Below are 20,734 nucleotides of genomic sequence, written 5' to 3'. Positions count from 1 at the left end.
CTCTTTACTTGGACAGATCACGAAAAATCTGCAGTTTCAGTATTGTCATCAACCACTTTCCTCTGCAGGTTAACGTGTGGGGAATTCTTATTTCCTCAGATATAGAAGTGTTTGTTTTTTTAACAAAGTTAATAAACATATTAGATATTAAAGAAAAATAAGAGCAATACTGGGCAGATTACTCAATTCAGTGTCATTATTTTCTTTTACAGAAAATTTGGAGATGTGTGCCTTTTGTGGCATGCACACCATGTCACCAATTAGTATGTATTGGCATTTCCTGTGCCTAGAGTACATTATCAGATTACTGTGAGCTTTATTAAGAGACATAGAATCTAGAGAAAGTTCTCAGTTGAGTGTTAGTATAAGCAGGAGAAGAAAGCAGAGAGTGTAAACATTCAATTAGGTTTCCATATTTCATCAACCATAGGCATTTGCCTAAACAGACTAGATTCATTTGAAATCCTCCAAATGTGGCTAATTCTGAAAAAGGAGAGGCCACTTGTATGCAATGAGTACAGAGTGAGAGAAAGAGGTAAGAAGGGAGAGGAAGAAGTAATTCCTAAATCAAAGGAAATTGACTTTTCCTTCAAAAACACTACATTACAAAGATGTATAATGTTATTGATCTTATCAAAGGTTAAAAAGTTATTATACTCATTAGAACTCTAAACTGTAAAGCCTGTTAGAACTAATAAATGAATTGAGTAAAGTTGCAGGATACAAAATCAACACACACAAATTTGTTGCTTTTCTAAACACTAATAATTAACTCTATGAAAGAGGTATTAAGAAAGCAATCCCACTTACAACTACATCAAAAAGAATGAAATACCTAGGAATAAGTTTAACCCAGCAGGTGAAAGACCTGTATATTGAAAAATGTAAGACATTAATGAAATAAATTGAAGACAAAAATAAATAAATATATAAGTAAAAAGATACTCTGTGTTCATGGACTGGAAGAATTAATATTGTTGAAATCTCCAAACTTCCCAAAGCAACATACAGATTTAATGGAATCCCTATAAAATTCCAATTGGATTTTTCACAAAAATAGAACAATCAATTCTAAAATTTGTATGGAACCACAAAAGACTACCAATAGCAAATGCCATCTTGATAAAGAAGAACAAAGCTGGAGGCATCATGCTGGATTTCAAACTATGTTACAGAATTAGAGTAATTAAGAAGTATGTATTGGCATAAAAACAGACACAGATCAATGGAAAAGAATAGAGAGCCCTGAAATGACCCCCCACGTATATATTCTATTAATTTATGAACAAGGAGCCAAGCAGTATACAATGGGAAAAAACTCAATCTCTTTAATAAATGGTATTGGGAAAACTGGATTTCTATCTTACACCCTACACAAACATTAACTCAAAATGGGTTACCAGCTTGAATGTAAGACTTGAAACCATAAAACTTCGAAAGGAAAAACAAAGGCCATAAGCTCGATATTAGTTTTGACATGGAATTTTTGGATCTGACCCCAAAAGCAAAAGAAACAAAGGCAAAAATATACAAGTGGGATAACATCAAACTAAAAAGCTTCTGCATGGCAAAGGAAGCCATTCACAAAACAAAAAGGAAACCTAATGAATCAGAGAAAATAATTACAAATCATGTCTCTGAGGAGCTAATATTCAGAATATACAAAGAACTCAGACAACTTAATAATACCAACAATAAAAACACCCCCAAAGTGATTTTAAAAGTTGACAGAAGATCTGAATAGACATTGCTCAAAGAAGGCATACAAATGGCCAACAGGAACATAAAAAGATGCTCCACATTATTAATCATCAGGGAAATGCAAACAAAACCACAATGAGAAATCACCTCACACCTGTCAGAAAGGCTACTATCACAAAGACAACAAATAATAAATGTTGACAAAGATGTTGAAAAAAGGGAAACTTGTGCACTGCTGGTGGGAATGTAAATGGGTGCAACCACTATGGAAAACAGTACGGAGTTTCCTCAAAAAATTAAAAATTTTTGTTAAAATTTTGTTAAAATTAAAAGTTAAAAAAAACTACCATATGAGCTGGCAATTCCACTTCAGGGTATTCATATGAAGATAATGAAAACAATAATTTGAAATGATATGTACATCTGCAAGTTCATTACAGCATTGTTTTCAATAGTCAAGATATGGAAACAACCGTGTCCATCAGTGGATGAATGGATAAAGAAGATGTGGTATAAATATACAATGCAATACTACTCAGCCATTAAAAAGATTGAAATCTTGCAATTTGTGACAGCCTGGATGGACTGTGAAGGTACTAAGCTAAGTGAAATAAGTCAGAGAAAAAGTATGATCTCTCTTACATTTGGAATCTAAAAAAAAGAAAAAACAAAACCCAAAATGAAACAAAAAACAAGTTCAAAGATTCAGAGAACAGACTGGTAGTTGCAAGAGGCGGGGGGCTAGACAGTGGGAGAAGTGGGTGAGCCCTTTTTTTTTTTTTAGCTTAAACAAGTTGAATTGAAAAGATTTTAAAATGTATTAGAGCCATTATATACTTCTGGTGAGAGTGTATACAACTTCTTTGGTAAGAATTCTGAAAATATAGCAAAAAACTTTAATAAAATTAGTTACTTTTACAAGTATTTTTCCTTTTAGGAATGTGACCTGTTGAAATAATTATAAAGTTAAGGGAAAATGTATAGGTGAAGATCACCACATCATTATTTAGGATGATGAAATTTGGAAAAATCCAAATTTCCAGCAATACATATAAAATTATAGGACCTTCAGATGGATATCATGTGGTCATTAAAAATATTTTGTTTAGTATTTTTTAATAGAATATTTAATTTAATATTTAATACAGCCATAAGAGACTTAATTATAGAGAACAAACTAAGGGTTGCTAGAGGCAAGGGGTGGGGGGAAGGGCTAAATGGGTGATGGGCATTAATTAAGGAGGGCATTTGTTGGGATGAGCACTGGGTATTATACGTAGGTGGTGAATCACTAAATCCTATTCCTGAAACCAATACTACACTATATGTCAACTAATGTCAATTTAAATAAAACCTGGAATAAGAAAAAGCAGCAGAATGTTATTACAACGTAAAGAAACAAGATTTTTTCCTGTATTTCTCAAAATTTCTACCAGTAACCTGTATAATGATTTTATAAGCAAAAAACAAACTTTAAATAAAGTGAAAGTTTGAAAGTCTGGTAATGATGAACATCCTCTGTCCTGGGAGGTTCTGAAAATGGGTTCCTGGCCATAACGAGAAGGCCACATCTTTGACTGACATCCTCAAGGCTCAACCTTAGCAAGATTACGGCATCTGTCTTTTGATTCCCTTGATTACCGCGCCTTGAAAGGATCAAGTCAGGCTCACCTCCTAGACTGACCTTCAGAATTGTACAGCATGATTTCTGGGATTTTACCCAAGAAAGTGCTGTCCAGACGTTTGCTGATGTCTGAAAGTTATTCAAAAAGGACAAAGTTCTTTTCTCACATTGTGAAGTAACACACTGATGCCACTTAGAGTGGAAATGCTAGGCTGTAACCACATTAAAAGTGATTAAAATTCAAACCCACCAATTTACATATTTTATATGAATTGAGTTACTATTATATATTTATATTATATATATTTGTTCTTTGCTTCTTTGTGCCTTTTCCTTTCTACACTGGAATGGTTTAAATGATCGCTATCATAATTTTCCAGTTTTTGAGAAGATGGAGGAATTGGGAGGAATAGGAAGCCACAAGGGACACAGAAAGGGAAAGGTGGGCACAGCCCACAAATGGCAGAGGAAGGAGAACCTGGTGATGAAAACAAATCCATGCATTTTATGATTTAATCTATAACTATTATTATTAAGTTTTATATATTTACAGACAAACTGGAGAACTGATGGGTTTATAGTTATCAAGGTCAGATGGATGTGTGCATAAGTTTGCCAGGACGTTCAAGTTAGGTCACCAGACATATACCAACTCAGCTTTGTGTAGTCACTGATGTTTGTTCTTATAATGTAGTCCATATGGTACTTTTATTATCCTCTGAGGTCAAGCCTCAATTTAGGACAAGGTTGAGTCAGACCCCTGAGCTCCTGGCCAGTGAAACTCTTGGAGATTCTTGCCTTCTCCTAAGAGTAGGCACCACCAAGATCTCCTTCACTGGTCCCGGCCATCCTCCTTACTCCTGCCCCATGAAACTTCATTCAGTCCCCCTTTCTTAGGATATAACACATTTGGCCGTATTGAAATTGACAGCTTTTTTAAATCTAGAAAAAGGCAAAAATTCAATCCCCAGGAGGTGAAAAATCTAAGTACATATTGTAGAAAATGATTATATTTTAGACACCTGGAGGTTTTTTTTTTTTTTTTTTGGTCCTTAAGATTACTTCCTATTTTCACTTACCCTTTGTGATCACCTGTTCACCTACTCCAATACTATTACAGTAACAACACTTTTGAATATGCTATTCGCAAAGGTAGTTTTTTCAAATCTACTGTTGGTCCCAAAATTCAAGGACTCTGGTTAAATTTCTCTAACTAGTAAATAATTTATCCTACACACTGAGAACTGGAATCAGAAAGTACAATGAAACAAAAGTTGTTTAAAAGAATTCAAATCCCAAGTTAATGTCTCTAGTTACTTGGTTTTTAAAGAGAACTCATGTTCCTTTGGCAGTGGTAATAAAGGAGGTAGGGTACTTCTCAGAGGATTTTGCTAACACACATGCCCATCTTTCTTCAAATGAATATACAGTGGAAACTTGCAATTTGCATAAGAAATTTTCATACTTTCACAACTATTTGATTAGTCTTTATAATTTTTGTTCAACAAAAAGTATTTTTTAACAAAGAAAGTTTTACAAATGATTCCATTGTGTAGAACACATTAGTAGAACGGAGAGAACACTAGATAATATAGGGAAACCCAATTGGCAACCATCAATCATACAATTCTTTTAATCATGTTGTCAAGGAAAGAGCCACAGTTAATTTCAATTTCACTATGTTCCTACTTGGTAACTGGTACCATAAGCTGTTTCTTCTTTCCCAAGAACGTTTCGTATAACTCCTGACAAATACATACCCTTTGGAGTTACTGAAAGGTCTATATGAGTGTGGCCACTCAGGAGAATCTACATTTCAAAATTTCCTCAGAAAGTAGCACTAAAATCTAATATACTTCAATATACCATAACATGAGTAAAGAGCATGATGCAATTTTAATATATGTTTGTTTCATAAACATTGCCTTAATGGTGCTTAATGACAATTAGAGTACTACTTGCATGTATATGGCATCAATTCAAGGGCTTGGGTTTACCATCAAAAAAGCATATTGATACCGTGACTTGTATAAATCCTATACATGCTCATGCCTTAAGTTACTAAATATATCCAATGTTAGAAATCTGTTGACTATAATAATTTTATAGGTTCTAAAACCATCACACCTTTTTTTGCACTGTAGCTTTGAATATGCTATTCGCAAAGATTCATCAGTAATCTTAAAGATGATTTACAGTTTTAATCTAAATTCTCACTCCAAAAACAATAATAATATTAATAACTTAAGGGATGGGCTATCGATTCCTTTTTAGTTGTATACAGTAAAGCATTTCTACTGTCAAGTGGTTAGTGTAGGAAAAAGTTCCTTAAAAAACATAAATGTATGGTTAAAATTATACCGAACAGAGATAAACCACTAGAAATTCTAGACTGAACCCTAAAATAATTATGTCAGATTCCGATGTGTTGATAACTGGATATTTACGAAAGCATTTTGTCCATGTTCTTATGTCTTAAACCTGTTGGTCCTTTACCCAAAAGCCACTTGCTCACATTTTATTAAATATTATCCATAACTTAAGTAGCATAATGTCCTTTCCATTTGATTAGATAAAAATGATTTTTAACTGTGATAGTCACATTTATCTTAATGAACCTGTACCTTTTCTCCCCATTTTCAAAAATTATATTTTAATGTTTTAATGGTATATTGTAAGTCAAAGAGTTCCATAGTGCCCATTGTAAAACCAATTCAAGCCTTATAAAACAACAACATAATGCCACCAGTAAAACCTTCAGCTCATCTCATTTCCTAACAAGCACCTAAAAAACATATGAGTTCTTATATCCATATGTCCAGCTTGGTCCTAATGCATACACTGTGGGGGATGGAATGGGCCATGTTTGCTGGTATTTTCTAATTTTGCTCCCTTTAAGTACACATAAGTTTAGCTTAGAGTATTACATGAGGGTACAATCTAGGCTTATTAACTGTCAGACTGTATTGAGAGAAGTGTATTAACTGGAATTAAGGAATTACTCACCCAGCTGAGTCTCCTGAATTGTCAGTTTACTTTCCACAGGATACAAAAGCTTGGGTGGCTTATCCGTCAGAGGGGCTGAAAAACAAGAATAACGATACAGACTTATAGTTATGCTGCATGAGCTGAATGATAGAACACAATTTATTTTCCCAAATATTTTTCATTCTCACAGTAGTGTGTCAAAGCATTCTACCAGGTAATGACTTACATATTGCAGGTAGTACCTTCAGGCGAGCTGAAAAGCTATTAGATTGTACACAAGTCAAATATAACATTTCCAAATTGACAGTCACATGACTGTTGAAGTCCGAATCAGGATTGGCCAGTCCTTAAGAACATATGACTGTGCTTCACCAAATTTTTTCAACTTGCACCTTGTTTTCTGTTTTAAAGGGTACCCCATGTTTTCCCTGTGTTAATTAAAGCTACACATGATATCTGTATTGTGCATTCCAACGATTTGGGGGGCATAATGTCTTATTCTTCTTAATCCCTTTCCAAGTTTCCATACCCTGGATCACACTGCCTCATACCCATAACTTACAAATTAGATTAAGTATTTCTTACACACACAGTCTCTAAATGGGATAGCAATGTGGCATTCAATTAGTACAAGTACAAGCTGCACACTCAAACATGCACATAAACATTCACCAAGATAATATTTGAAATGGTACCTTCCATTTACTCAAAACCCCTTATTACTATTATCCATTACATTTTGTAGTATTTGTTGCTAATTTGCATGATATACTCTCTTTGATTTTTCAGCTTCCACACATTTCTGCTGTGCACTCTCATTGATTTATCAATTATCAGCCTATGGATCTAAGAGTGTACTATTAAGCATCTTGAAGATAGGTTTTCCCATTGCAGACTTCATTCCTCGCTAAACTAGACTGTCTGGAATTTAGACAAACAGGCAGTTCTCCTTCATTAAGCCTCCCTCCCTACCCTCTCTTATTGAATCTCCCAGGTCCCTTGAAACCTGTCGCTGCAACTTCCACTCTGTAACAAGTACAGAAATGATCAATTAAGGGTTGCTGAACTAAAATGTTTTCACTTCGAGGGCTTTATTCCTTCCTTGCCAGGAGGACATGCCAGTTTGGGTGATAACAGGAAGGCTGATCTAGACAGCGGTGCCTGGAGTTGGCTATGTGTCCTCATCGCCAGAGGATTCAAGAATTCAATCTGCTTTGGCAGCTCACCTTCATCTCTCTTTAACAGAAAACACAGTCAGTGCAAGTGAATCATGCACCCCCCAACGCAGAAAAACAGGGATGAGTTTTAAGAGTCTTGGTTTGGGAGACCACCCTCACATAAGATCAATACCTTTTATTTGCAACTAATTGAATGCATTATTCATTGACCTTCCTTAGCCTTTAACACAGGAATGGGAATGAAGGGGAAAGGAAAGTTGGGGTAATGGGATGACATAAATCACTCTGAAATTCATCTCAAAGATTTGACATCTCCGATTAACCCTACTCTTAGTTCTTGCCTAAAGTGAAATTAACCAATTTTTATTCCCCGACCAGCTAAATAAGCAGGCTATTCACTAAATGTTGGCAAAATAGTTGACCATTAATAGGTCAAAAAGCTGCATTTCTTAGGCTCGGGGTTATCAGATAATTTCAGTGAACTTCAAAAGCAACTATGGTATCAAAATAGCTGGCTTATTCAGTAAGTTAAGTCAATTTATAAAATTTTGTGATTATGCAGTTACAAGTAGACAACCCAACAGTTTGTTACAGAAAGCAGCTGAGAGAAATGTTCTCTGTTCAAACACATCCCACACTGATTTCCAGTAAGAGAAAAAAACTGTGGAGAAAGATAATAGAAATCAAAATGCAGCACATTATTTCAGAAATGTAAAATGGCTTTGCGGTTCTCTACCTCAACCCACCACCCACCCTGTGGCATAATGTGACATCTTTAAGACCTTTCATATTACTCCCTGTGTGATGACTCCAAGTTACCAGAGGAATCAAAGAATGTTGGAGCCAGAGAAAATCATATGCTTATTAAATCCTTTGATTTTTAAATTGTGTTCCCTAAAGCCCTGCGATTCCCATAGTGCCCCTCCAGGCAGGAGAAGTGAAGATTGAGATAAAGAGTGTTCTGTGTGGCTTGACTTGCTGTACCCCTCTCCCCCAAAAGTAGTTTTGCTTTTAGTCATCTTATATATACACCAGTATTTCACCTAAGGTTTTCATCCCACCCCCCCCCCCCCAAAAATCAATTCAATTCAACTGATACATATGGACACTATAATGTGGTAGGCATTGTGATGGGGTTTGGGGATATCTCTGGTTCCTGCCCTTGTATTTTACAATAATCAGAAGTTAAAAGTAATTAAAAATCCGGGCTGACTCAACCCCCTTGTTTTAGAGATGCACGATCTGGGGTGTGAAAAGAACATGGAAGCTAGAGTCCTCGCTAGATCTCTGCCTCCCAATTCTTTGTGACCTGCTCCTGGAATATTCTGTCAAGCGAGTGCTATGGCTCTGCGCAGGTTTTGTCTCAAGGTGTGAGCAATCTGTTAAGAGAGCAAAAACGTGCAGCTAAGTGACCTCAACTGAGAGCAGAACACTCTTACTGCATAGTCTGGTGTGTCATGTTTTGATATTACGCTATGACAGTTTATTTATCAGTTACACATGCTTCTAGAATGATTCACCTATCTTTGTTAAAAGTGAATGGAAACTACCAGATAGTACAACATCTGAACTATAGGTCTGACACAATGGCAAAATAACTGTGAAAAGAAGTGACTGTTACAGAGAAGCTGTAGCTCAGCTCAGCATTCATTTGAGAGTGACCAATTTTGCTGCCACCAATAAAGGACATGGGCTGAATCATCAATTACGAGAATGTTTTTGACACCTTATGGTGAATATTAGTCGAATTGAATGGAGAGAAGACAGAACTCACAAACAAATGCAGGAATGTTAATATCCAAACAAAAGGAACCCACACAAACACAAAGCCTTCTTAATTTCTTCACAGGTAAAGGTGAGACCGCAAGGAAATTCAAATTACTCACAATAAAAAAACCCCAAACTAATTAGCATCAGACCATGACTAGACCAACTGACATTTTATTGTCAAGAAAACAACTTGCCTCTCGGAACACTCTCTTTCCTTCTCTTTTTCTACCTGCCCCCCCCACCCAAAGACACGACACACCCACTAAAGTGACATCATAGAAAAAAAACCACAGAAAGCCTGACAGTAGTGACATGAAGCACAGGTTGATTTTAAATCCTAATCATATTTTACCACCTAAATAAAACTTTACAACCTTACAGTAGAAAAGTGTTTCTGCTAATTATGCATGAAAGTATTTCTATGTATCCACCACCAGAAGTATTTTCAAGCCCTCATTTTATTCTTCAGAGCACCCTATCAATGGAAAACAGTAAAGCTGATATAGTTATTTAAAATAAAACCAAACCTCTCTTACAGGTCTCTCCCAATTAGTAAGACGTCCCAATTGACAAAACTGTTCTGCAAAGAAAAGAGGAATTTTAAGGACATTTGTTTTGCTGCCAGTTAGAGAGAAACTTCTAGAAGTGAGTATATATGAAATTGTGCATAGGATTGATTCTTTATCTATGTTAAGGTTCCCTAACTAATCATGAAAGGATTCAGTCTCTCCCTTTTTTCCTATTTCATGTATATTTGAGTTATCAAATAGTAAAAAATAGGATCCTGGCTTCCAAAAAGAAAAGTAACAAAAGACCAGGTTCATGTGGCCACTATTCTTGAGTTTTTCTAATGTTCTTACAGGAGGGGCACCTGGGTGGCTCAGTTGGTTAAGCATCTGACTTTGGCTCAGGTCATGATCTATCTGGCGGTTTGTGAGTTCGAGCCCCGTGTCGGACTCTGTGCTGGCAGCTCAGAGCCTGGAGCCTGCTTCGGATTCTGTGTCTTCCTCTCTCTCTGCCCCTCCCCCACTCGTTCTCTCTCTCTCTCTCTCTCTCTCTCTCTTTCTCTCAAATAAACATTAAAAAAATTAAAAATATGGTTATTTTAATGTTCTTACAGGAAAGAAAGGTTAAGATATTAAAAATATTTATTTTAGAGAGAGAGAGAGAGCATGCACAAGTGGGGAAGGGGCAGAGAGAGAGGGAGAGAGAGAATCTCAAGCAGGCTCTGTGCTCCATCCCATGAACTGTGAGATCATGACCTAAGCCGAAATCAGGAGTCAGACACTCAACCAACTGAGCCACCTGGGCGCCCTGAGAAATGTGAAGATATTTAAGATGAGCATGTCTTTCTCTGTTGACCAATCACTCATCCAAAATTTAATTTTAGTACCTCAAATATTAATCCCTCAAATACTACTGAGAATACTCAATACTTCCTGGATACCTGTAATCATCCTACCACAAAAATTTTCAAAGTCAGATAATTTTCAAAGTGTATTTTAATTGGTGCCTTCACTGCTTTGTTTCTTAGAAGCATTATGGTAGAGTAAGAAAGATAATACACTTACCTTTCAGGGAGATATGGGCCTAATAATTCCTGACTCTGCCTTGTTGATTTGGATAGTTATAGAAGTTATTTAAACTCTCTGAGTCTCAGTCTCCTTACATACAGAATGTGACATAAATAATTTTCCTTTATGGCTTGTTGTGAAGGTTAAATAGGATAACGGATTAAGTGCCTGATTATATTTTATTTTTCTTAAGTTTATTTATTTTGAGAGAGAGAAAGTGTGAGTTGGGTAGGGGCAGAGAGACAGGGGAGAGAGAATCTCAAGCAGGCTCCACACTGTCAGCGCAGAGCTCAACATGGGACTCGAACCCATGAAACGTGAGATCATGACCTGAGCTGAAACCAAGAGTTAGACCCTTAACTGACTGAGACATCCAGGTGCCCTAAGTACCTGACTATGGTAGATGGAAAATAAATCTGCTCTAATAATACCCATCAAAGTTTGGGACAACAGCATTTGACATTCTCTATAGTCTGATAAAAAAATATTTTTATTTATAAAATGATGAACTGGATGCTTAGTTAATGGCTCAAAAGGCCCTTAGATCCTGAATTTAAGCACCATTAATATTTCCTACATTAGCTTCCATAACAGGAGAACTGACCTATCTTCAAAAACACAATTCAACAAAACCATTTTGAAGACTTTTAAATATGCAAGTAATATACTAAGATTGCAAAAAAAAAAAAACCCCTCAAAGGTAAACAAAACACAGCTTTTAACCTTGACAGAGCTTACAAGCAGGTAAATAATCATACTATAACTCTATAAGTCAATTTCAAGACCATTTATGAAGTACTTTTCAATAGTAAGACTATTAGAAAGAAAGAGATCAATGAGACATAGAATCGTATTTAAGAATGTGAGAGATGAGAGCATATATATGATACACTGTGCTTAGTGCTATACTCAGAAGGAATTTCTTTCTGACCCCATTTAAATCTATCAACCAAACTGGTTACAAAATAATATTCACAGATTTATACAGCTGATGATAAAACATGCTTTGTGGCAATCCCGTCAACATACCCCGTTTTATAATGTGTCTTGTTTGTTTTGTTGCCTGTATGTATTTTTTTAACTTAAAAGAGTTGACCAAGGATTGCCTGTTTTCCTAGCAAGTCAAGGTAATGTGGATTAACCACAGAGCTTCAAAGATGCAGAATGGGGTTTTAGTTCTGCTTTCTTTGGCCTAGAATGTTTTAACGTTATTTTCTAACAGTGGGGCATAGAGCCTATGAGTGTTACAGCAAGCAGACATAATCCCATGTTTCTTGTGAGAAAAAAAATGAATGGACAGGAGAAAATATTAACATGTACTGGGTAAAGCCATTTGGGGACAAACGGGTGCTCTCTTTTTCACTTATCTCTAATGCACTGGGATTGGCAAAATTTCTACTTTCTGTTGCAAACAATTATGGTGGCTCACAACAGAGTCACGGAGCCTCAGAAGCCTCAAAGAGAGAGGAGTGGCAAAGCAACTGAGCAGAAAACTGCAGGGAGAGCAGTTTATGAACAAACGAATACCATGTACAAGATAACCTTGATCTAAGAGTCATGTCAAAGTGATAGAGCAAATACTTTCAAGGATGTAACTCTTACTATAGCTATCAAAATGCATGTATTCAGGAAAATCAAGAAATTCATTTGACTAGCTTTGATACTTAATATTTTATTCATATGGTATGATCAATGTTTCTTATAATGCAAACAGAACAAATATGTTCAATCATTCATTCAACAAATATTTTAAAGATATCTCCTGTTTGCCAGACACTTTTCTAGTTACTGAGGGGTATAACAGTGAAGCAGGCAGACAAAATTCCTTGCTTTCATGGAGCTTGCATTCCAGAGAAGGAGATGGAAAATATACATGTAAATGAATATATGCATAATATAATATCAGGCAATTATAAGTATTATTAAAAAAATAAAGCAGCTGAGGAGAAAGACTAATGTAGGTGCTATTTTAGAAAGGGATGTCAGTAAAGTTTGTTCTGAAGATCATTTGAAAGAGATTTGTGTGAAGGGAGGAAATGAGCCATGTGCATACCAAAAGGAAGATTATGGTGGGCAGAGGGAAGAGCAGGTGCAAAGGCCCTGAGATGGGAATGCGCCTAGTATGTTTAAAGGGTAGTCCAGGTCATTACAGCCATACTGACATAGGGAAAGAGTGGCAATGAGCTCAGAGACAGCCATGGGCCAGGCAGAGCCTTGTAGAATGTGGAAAAGAGTTGGGTTTTATTCTAAACATAGTGAGAATGCCCTGGAGAATTTCAGAGAGAGCACCTGGGAGCATTTATATGCCAGAAGTATGACTGTGGCACCTTGGTGTTCAAGTCCAGGAGAAGGGAGTAGTATGAAGGCAATAAGGCAGAGTGGAGGCAGGAAAACCAGTAAGAATGGCATTGAAGTAGTCCACAAAGAGGTGATGGAACATTGGTGATGGTGACAGAAATGGTAGGATTTTTTCCTTTAAGTATCTATTTGGTAGGTAGAATTCACCAAGTTAAGTTTACTGATGGACTTAATGTGGAATATGAATGAAAATCTAGGGATCCCCACTTACGGTCTTGAGCAAACACATGAAGGGCAATGTCATTTAACGATATGGGGGGCAGCTGTACAGGGGTAAGAGGAATTAAGAAACAAGCTTTTACAAATCAATTCAGTTACCTCCCTGTAATCAAGGAGGCTAGAAAATTTTACTATTGATCATTGATTTAAATTTTGAAAAATTAAGCCACTGACTGATAACTCATCTTTTCCTTCTGACCCCCTAAAAGACTGAGAAAATGGGCTAAAAGAGTTTCATATTTCAGGCAAATTCCATATTAATTTATCATGAGATAAATTCTGGCTAATCTCTACTATCTTTTGCTTTAACATAATGCATAAGGTAAAAAATATATACCCCCAAACTTATTTTGACTAATAGAATCAGAGCCATGGTTAGCCAAGATGTTAAGAACCGTTTTCAAGGGGCACCTGGGTGCCTCAGTTGGTTGATTGCCTGACTTTGGCTCAGGTCATGGTCTTAGAGTTTGTGGGTTCAGGCCCTGCATTGGGCTCTGTGCTTACTATAGCTCGGAGCCTGGAGTCTGCTTCTGATTCTGTGTCTACCTCTCTCTTTGCCCCTCCCCTGCTCATGCCCTGTGTCTCTCATTCTGAATAATAAACATGAAAATAATTTAAAAACAAAGAACAGTTCTCCAGTCCTCCCTTGGTGCAATGATGTGCGGAACATGTTCAATTGGCAAATTTAATATCATCATATTTAATTTAGTTTTTCTTCTTTAAAAAAATATCTATTATGAAGTACTGTTCTAACATAGGAGTGATAGAATTTATATTTAATCACTTTCCAATCTCTTGATAAACCTCTCAGGTAACATGAACAGTGAAGAGATTATATTCATTGAATAATTGTTTTTAAAATAGAATCAGTCAAGAATATCATAGAAAAAGTTAATTTTTCTATGGCGCTAATATTAGGGCTCAGGTTCCCCGTTCATTTGCCACCCTCTGCAATGGTCTCTAGAGCCCCTGCTTCCAGTGTGTGCCACCCTGCTTGTCAAACCCAGACTCCTGCTGATCTGAGAACTCACTCAGTCACTCACTGTACCCTCATTCTACCAAATGAGCTGAGAAAAATATGGGGGACAAACAAAAGAGAGCATGGGTAGACAGAATAAATAAAGGTGTTTTAGAACTACCCTATGACCCAGCAATTGCATTACTAGGTATTTATCCAAAGGATATAAAAATGATGATTCGAAGGGGCACATGCACCCCAATATTTCTGGCAGTGTTATCAACAATAGCCCAATTATGGAGAGAGCCCAAATGTTCATCAAATAATGAATGGATAAAGAAGAGGGGGTACATATATACAGTGGAATATTACCCAGTGATCAAAAAGAATGAAATCTTTCCATTTGTAACAATGTGGATGGAACTAGAGTATATTACGCTAAGCGAAATAAGTCAGAGAAAGACAAATGTCATATGATTTCATTCATATGTAGAATTTAAGCAACAAAACAAATGAACACAGGGGAAAGGAAGGAAAAATAAAATAAAATGAGAGAGGGAGGAAAACCCAAAGAGACTCTTAAATACAGAGAACAGACTGAGAGTTGCTGGAGGAAAGGTAGGTGGGGAGATGGGCTAAATGGGTGATGGTCATTAAAGAGGGCGCTTGGTGGGATGAGCACTGGGTGTTCAGTGTGAGAGATGAATCACTGGGTTCTACTCCTGAAACCAATACTATACAGTATGTTAACTAACTTGAATTTAAATAAATAAATTTTAAAAACTTATTATTTTCAAAACAATTGCTGCAGTGGATTTTGCATAAATGTTGTGGGGATGAATTCTCACTGATTGCATGACTGATTTCAACCATTTAAAATCAATTTGTGTGTAGTCAAAGCTAAAGCAGAAAACAATGGTGAGAAAACTGAAACAATACATAATTATCTACAGGAATTATGATGCACACCAAGAAAAGGATGCTGATTGATGTAATAGCTATAATCAAGGAGGTGAGCATGCCAACTACTCTTTTGACTTCTGTTGACAGGCAAGGAAAAAATTAGCAGTCACCAATTAGCTTCTAGGAACAACAGTGCTTTCCAAAAAATTGCAATGTCCTGTGAGGGAAAGTATCTCTTCCCTAGCAATGAGAAATAAACAAAACTATCACAGCATATCATTTTTTCTTTTTCTATTAGTGGATAAAAGGTCTACAAGAAATGAAAATTATAAATCCCAGGATATTTGGAAATGCTTATTAAAGGAAAATTGTGGAGTAGACAAAAGGCGTCATGTTATTACTGAAAGTCAGAAAATTTATAATTACTGCTTGGCCTGGACTATCACAATAAGACATTACATCTCCATAGTATAGTGTAATGCAATTTAATGGCCTTCCAGATTATATTAGGTTGGCTTATTTATACTGTACTTCGATGCAGAAGGTATTTGCATTTCTTGGCTTTTTCTTCATGATGCAGAATCTGGCACATTTACTCACTGGTATGGCTCTCCGACAGTGGTTCTCAGCTGGGGTTTCACAACTGGTGTGAGGGAGTGCCATGTGACAAGGGAAGCTGCTTAGCTTCTTACAATTTATAGGAAAGATCCCCATGAGAATCATCCCATCCCAGATATCAAGAGTGCTAAGGTTGAGAAACCATGCTATGTGATAACCATAAATCAAAAAGTGATCTTATTAACTATATTTTCAGCCCAAATTGGACAAGAGGTTTCAACTTTTTGGAAGACAAAAAGCTACTGGACACATGGGGATTGATGGAACAGTGGAGGACACTGTAGTCTGGGCTATCATAGAGCAAACCACAGCCAAGAAGCAAGCCATGAGGGTGTGCAAAACCGTGTGGGCTTAGTACCCAAAAAGGTCAGGTATGACAGGGTGCAGGGGAGAGATGAGAGGCCACCTGAGAAGAATTAATTAAGACTCCATGAGACTATAGATGCTGGAGAGGATGTGGAGAAATGGGAACCCTCTTGCACTGTTGGTGGGAATGCAAATTGGTGCAGCCGCTCTGGAAAACAGTGTGGAGTTTCCTCAAAAAATTAAAAATAAACCTACCCTATGACCCAGCAATAGCACTGCTAGGAATTTACCCAAGGGATACAGGAGTACTGATGCATAGGGGCACTTGTACCCCAATGTTTATAGCAGCACTCTCAACAATAGCCAAATTGTGGGAAAAGCGTAAATGTCCATCAACTGATGAATGGATAAAGAAATTGTGGTTTATATACACAATGGAGTACTAGGTGGCAATGAGAAAGAATGAAATCTGGCCGTTTGCAACAACATGGGTGGAACTGGAGAGTGTGATGCTAAGTGAAATAAGCCATACAGAGAAAGACAGATACCATATGTTTTCACTCTTATGTGGATCCTGAGACACTTAACAGAAGACCACAGGGGAAGGGAAGGGGGAAAAAAGAGGTTAGAATGGGAGAGAGCCAAAGCATAAGAGACTCTTAAAAACTGAGAACAAACAGGGGGTTGATGGGGGGTGGAAGGGAGGAGAGGGTAGGTGATGGGTATTGAAGAGGGCATCTTTTGGGATGAGCACTGGGTGTTGTATGGAAACCAATTTGACAATAAATTTCATATATTAAAAAAAAAAGACTCCATGTAAAGAACGAATAACAACCTCTTTCTCCTTCTAAACCCTCACCGGAAGAATGACCAGCGCCAAGGCCTCTTGCCCCCACCCAAACGCCTAAAAATTAAGAGGTCCTTCTCTAAAGACAAAGAATGAACCATTTAATGCAGAATAGCAGAGAAATTGCAGAAATGCAGACATAATACTAATGTATTATAAAACATTTAGCTGTTGAGGTATTACAGAACTATTTCATAGCAAAAGCTTCCTAATACTATTATACTTCATTTAATATGGAAGCTGTTGGCAACCACCGAACACATATTTACCAAAGGAAGGAGCCTGAAACTAACTTTTTTGGTAAGTGGCAATAAGTATTCAAAGGAGCTACTCAGGGATTAAGAACAAAGTAGCCCATGTAATATCTCAATTTATCAGTAAAGTTAAAATAGCACCCTTTGTTTAATTTCAGTCACCAACTATTAAGTTGGCCTGTCATTAGCTGGAACTTCCAGCATAAATTTAAGGCTTTTAAGCCATAAGAACATAAACATAAGGTAGAAAATAAGTGTATGTATATATAAAAAAAACAAACACTGTATTTTGGGGTGTGCGGTTACATTATTTCATTTGACCATCAATTTGCTACGATGAAAGGGTCTAGAATTTTGGCTAAAACGAACAGCCAGTAAGGATAGAAGCCAAGATCTGAACCCACAGTGTCTCGTTTTAATGGTCACATGCTCTCCATTTCCACAGACTGCTTTCAACATTCGTGATTTTTTAATGCAGTTTCTATTAGACACCTTGTTTCCAGTGGAGTTTCTGATGATACAGAGCAGACTGGGGGAAAACATTATTTTGATAGTAGTTGGAAAGACAGATGAAAAGTTCTGTGTGAATTTAATGGGCCTCATTAAGATTTAACTGTCTTGGACAAGAGTGAAGCTTTTACTGTAGAATCTGAATAAGTCTAACACTGCTTTCCTAAGATTGGAAGGGAGGATTACATCTGTCATTGACTCTCCTGAGCAGAAACCCTTTATTGGTTATAGGACTTGATGATGACATACAATTTGAGGATCTACTTATGACAGTGGACCAAAAAAAACCCAAGCATTCTAAGAATCCCATTAAAACTGTTGCAAAAGAGAAAAGAAACCGTAATAAGAATGTTCTCCATTGAAATTCAAGGTTTATGAATATGAATCAAAGTTTTTAAATTTTTGCAATAATTGTATATAATATTAGGACTGTCCTTAAGAGTGACATTTCATAACAACCCAAATATTGTAAAATATAAAATTTTGGTCCAAAATGTATACACATAAATTGAACAATTCTACACTGCATTCTTCTAGACGAATTAAGCTTCATTGGTGGTCAGCTTCTTATGGGACAATAAGAGTAGATTTGTCCAATGTTGATACATTCACCTTTTGCACTTGTTTTAAGATTCTTGACACACGTCAACGATGAGGCTACACTAGATATTGGATATTCTATGAATCTAAGCTAACTTCTGCATACATAGTGGGAATCCTGAAATTCCAATAAGAAGTAAGAAAAATATTACGTGTTAAATTAAGCCTACCTGTAATATTTAACAGCATTAGTGGTTAAAGAAGTATACCTTCAAATAATTGGTCTCCCTCCCTCCCTTCCTTCTTCTCTTCTGGCCGTTCACCTGCTCTTCCTCCCATCTTGCTTTCCCTCCTTCTTTCTTTCTGCCTTCTCCTCTCTCTCCCTCCTTTCATTTCATACTTCGTCCTTCCCTCCAAATATATCTGGAAGGCAGACTGAAGAAATAGCATTTCATTTTCTCTATTCTGGGTAGAGACAAAAACAGAACCCTAAACTCTCATTCAATAAATGGAGCAGCTGTGACTTACTACATCATCATCATGTTTGCCTGTTTAGATTATTTGTTATCATCCAAGTAATGTTGTTGAGAATAATCTTTTGTGCAGAAGTCATTGTATAAAAACGAGTATTTAACAAATAATAACCTCCTACCTAAATGGATTTTAAGCAGCTTCAACAACGTCTAAAAGCCTACTAAACAGTTCCTATGGCGGTTTTCTATTGTTTCATAAAACAAAAGTCTATCACAAGTCATTAAAAACGTGATTACTGCCGAAAACACAAAACAAGAAAGAAAAGCATGCCTATGAGCAATAAGATCAGGCACTCTTTAAATAAAACTTGCTATTCAAATCTAATTATGCTGCGAACGCTGTTATATTACTTTTGCTATCGGTGCATAGCCAAGAGTTACTTGGCAACAAACAAAGGTTAGTCATTTTAAGAATTTTTGTTTCAGCAATGCAGGAACAAACTGCAAATTTGTTCTTAGTTGCATCGAACGCCACTCATATCCTCAAAAGAAAAGAAAACAAAAGGGTGTTACAAACAACAATATACACCAAATGTTGATAATTACTGAAGCTGAGTGATGGGTGAACGGAAATTTCGTAATTCTATTTATTCCCTCTATTTTTGTGTCTGTTATGCTTGAAATTGTCCAAAATAAAAATGTTTTTTTAAATGTCATGGATACGAAAACTTTAGGATTTCATAAATTGTTTGAGCATTATATATACCATGAATATGTGCATATATCTACATATGTCCATATAGTGAAGTATAAATTATAAATTTCGAGCCAAGTGTCTAACCAGAAATGAGATGAAATTAAATTGCAGCTTTGCCAGCTCAAAGCAATATCACAGCTCTCTTTGCTCAGCAAAATTTGTTTCTGTTACATCTTCACATTTTTTTCTTTCTAATAAATATAGCAAAAGCATTTTACTTTAGGGAAAAAAATTGAAAAACACTAATACAATCTATCGATTAAATATTAGTGAGTTATAAATTACCCTAAATCTTAGTAGCTTAAAATAGTGGCCATTTATTATTTTTTAATGTTTATTTTGAAGGGGAGAGAGAGAGAGAGAGAGCGAGCATGAGTGAGGGAGGGGCAGAGAGAGGGAGATACAGATTCTGAAGCAGGCTCCAGGCTCTGAGCTGTCAGCACAGAGCCCAATGCGGGGCTCAAACTCACGAGCTGTGCGATCATGACTGGAGCCAAAGTTGGACGCTTAACCGACTGACCCACCCAAGGCCATTTATTATTTTTAAGTCTACAAGACAGCTGGGAGGTTCAAAGGATCTGGCCCAACCTGAAAAGACTTTGCTGGTGCATCTGTGGTCAACTACAGGTCAAATACGTGGTTTTGTTCATCTGGTCTGGGCTTGCTTAAATTTCCTACACTTTAGCAACCTAAGAGTGTCATCCAGTAACTGATAGCTGATCAGTGCAAGCAGGGAGATAACATGATCCGATGTGACTTATTTTTATTTTTTTTTATGAACAGGCAGAGTCTTTTTTTTAAGTTTATTTTTTATGTTGGGGGCAGAGGTAAGGGTAGACAGAGAATCCCAACCAGGCTCTGCACTGCCAGCGCAGAGCCCATGCAGGGTTCAAGCTCACAAACCATGAGATCATGACCTGAGCCAAAGACGGACGCTTAACTGATTGAGCCACCCAGGTGCCTCCCAATGTGATTTTTTACATGCTCATTTAAAGTCTAGAACTAGCCTTGGGCTGTTCTGTATGAAGCACACTGAATATTCTGCTCTTTCCCTAGTTCACCATTCTCTCAGATTCTTTTGGAACGTGCCTCCATTGATCCTTCTGGAATGCCACATCACTATATCCTAACTCAACTTCCATAACTACTAAAGATA

The 20,734-nt window shown here is 36.7% G+C and overlaps 1 protein-coding gene across 1 annotated transcript in view; it reads right to left on the bottom strand.

The window, feature by feature from the left end:
- IL1RAPL1 (interleukin 1 receptor accessory protein like 1) overlaps nucleotides 1–15,936 on the bottom strand; it is a 319,225-nt gene extending 303,289 nt beyond the window's left edge. The window contains exons 1-4 of the mRNA XM_043569965.1: nucleotides 15,805–15,936; nucleotides 13,405–13,456; nucleotides 7,286–7,339; nucleotides 6,332–6,406 (exon numbers count right to left, since the gene is read on the bottom strand). Of these exons, the coding sequence (XP_043425900.1) occupies nucleotides 6,332–6,406; nucleotides 7,286–7,339; nucleotides 13,405–13,456; nucleotides 15,805–15,936 (313 nt within the window). The remainder of the gene's footprint in view (nucleotides 1–6,331; nucleotides 6,407–7,285; nucleotides 7,340–13,404; nucleotides 13,457–15,804) is intronic.
- Between the last annotated feature and the right edge of the window lie 4,798 nt (nucleotides 15,937–20,734).

Source organism: Prionailurus bengalensis, chromosome X (assembly GCF_016509475.1).
Source record: "Prionailurus bengalensis isolate Pbe53 chromosome X, Fcat_Pben_1.1_paternal_pri, whole genome shotgun sequence".
Taxonomy (NCBI): domain Eukaryota; kingdom Metazoa; phylum Chordata; class Mammalia; order Carnivora; family Felidae; genus Prionailurus; species Prionailurus bengalensis.
The sequence above is the reverse complement of the archived record's forward strand: the minus strand, read 5'-3'. Positions and strand labels throughout refer to the sequence as shown.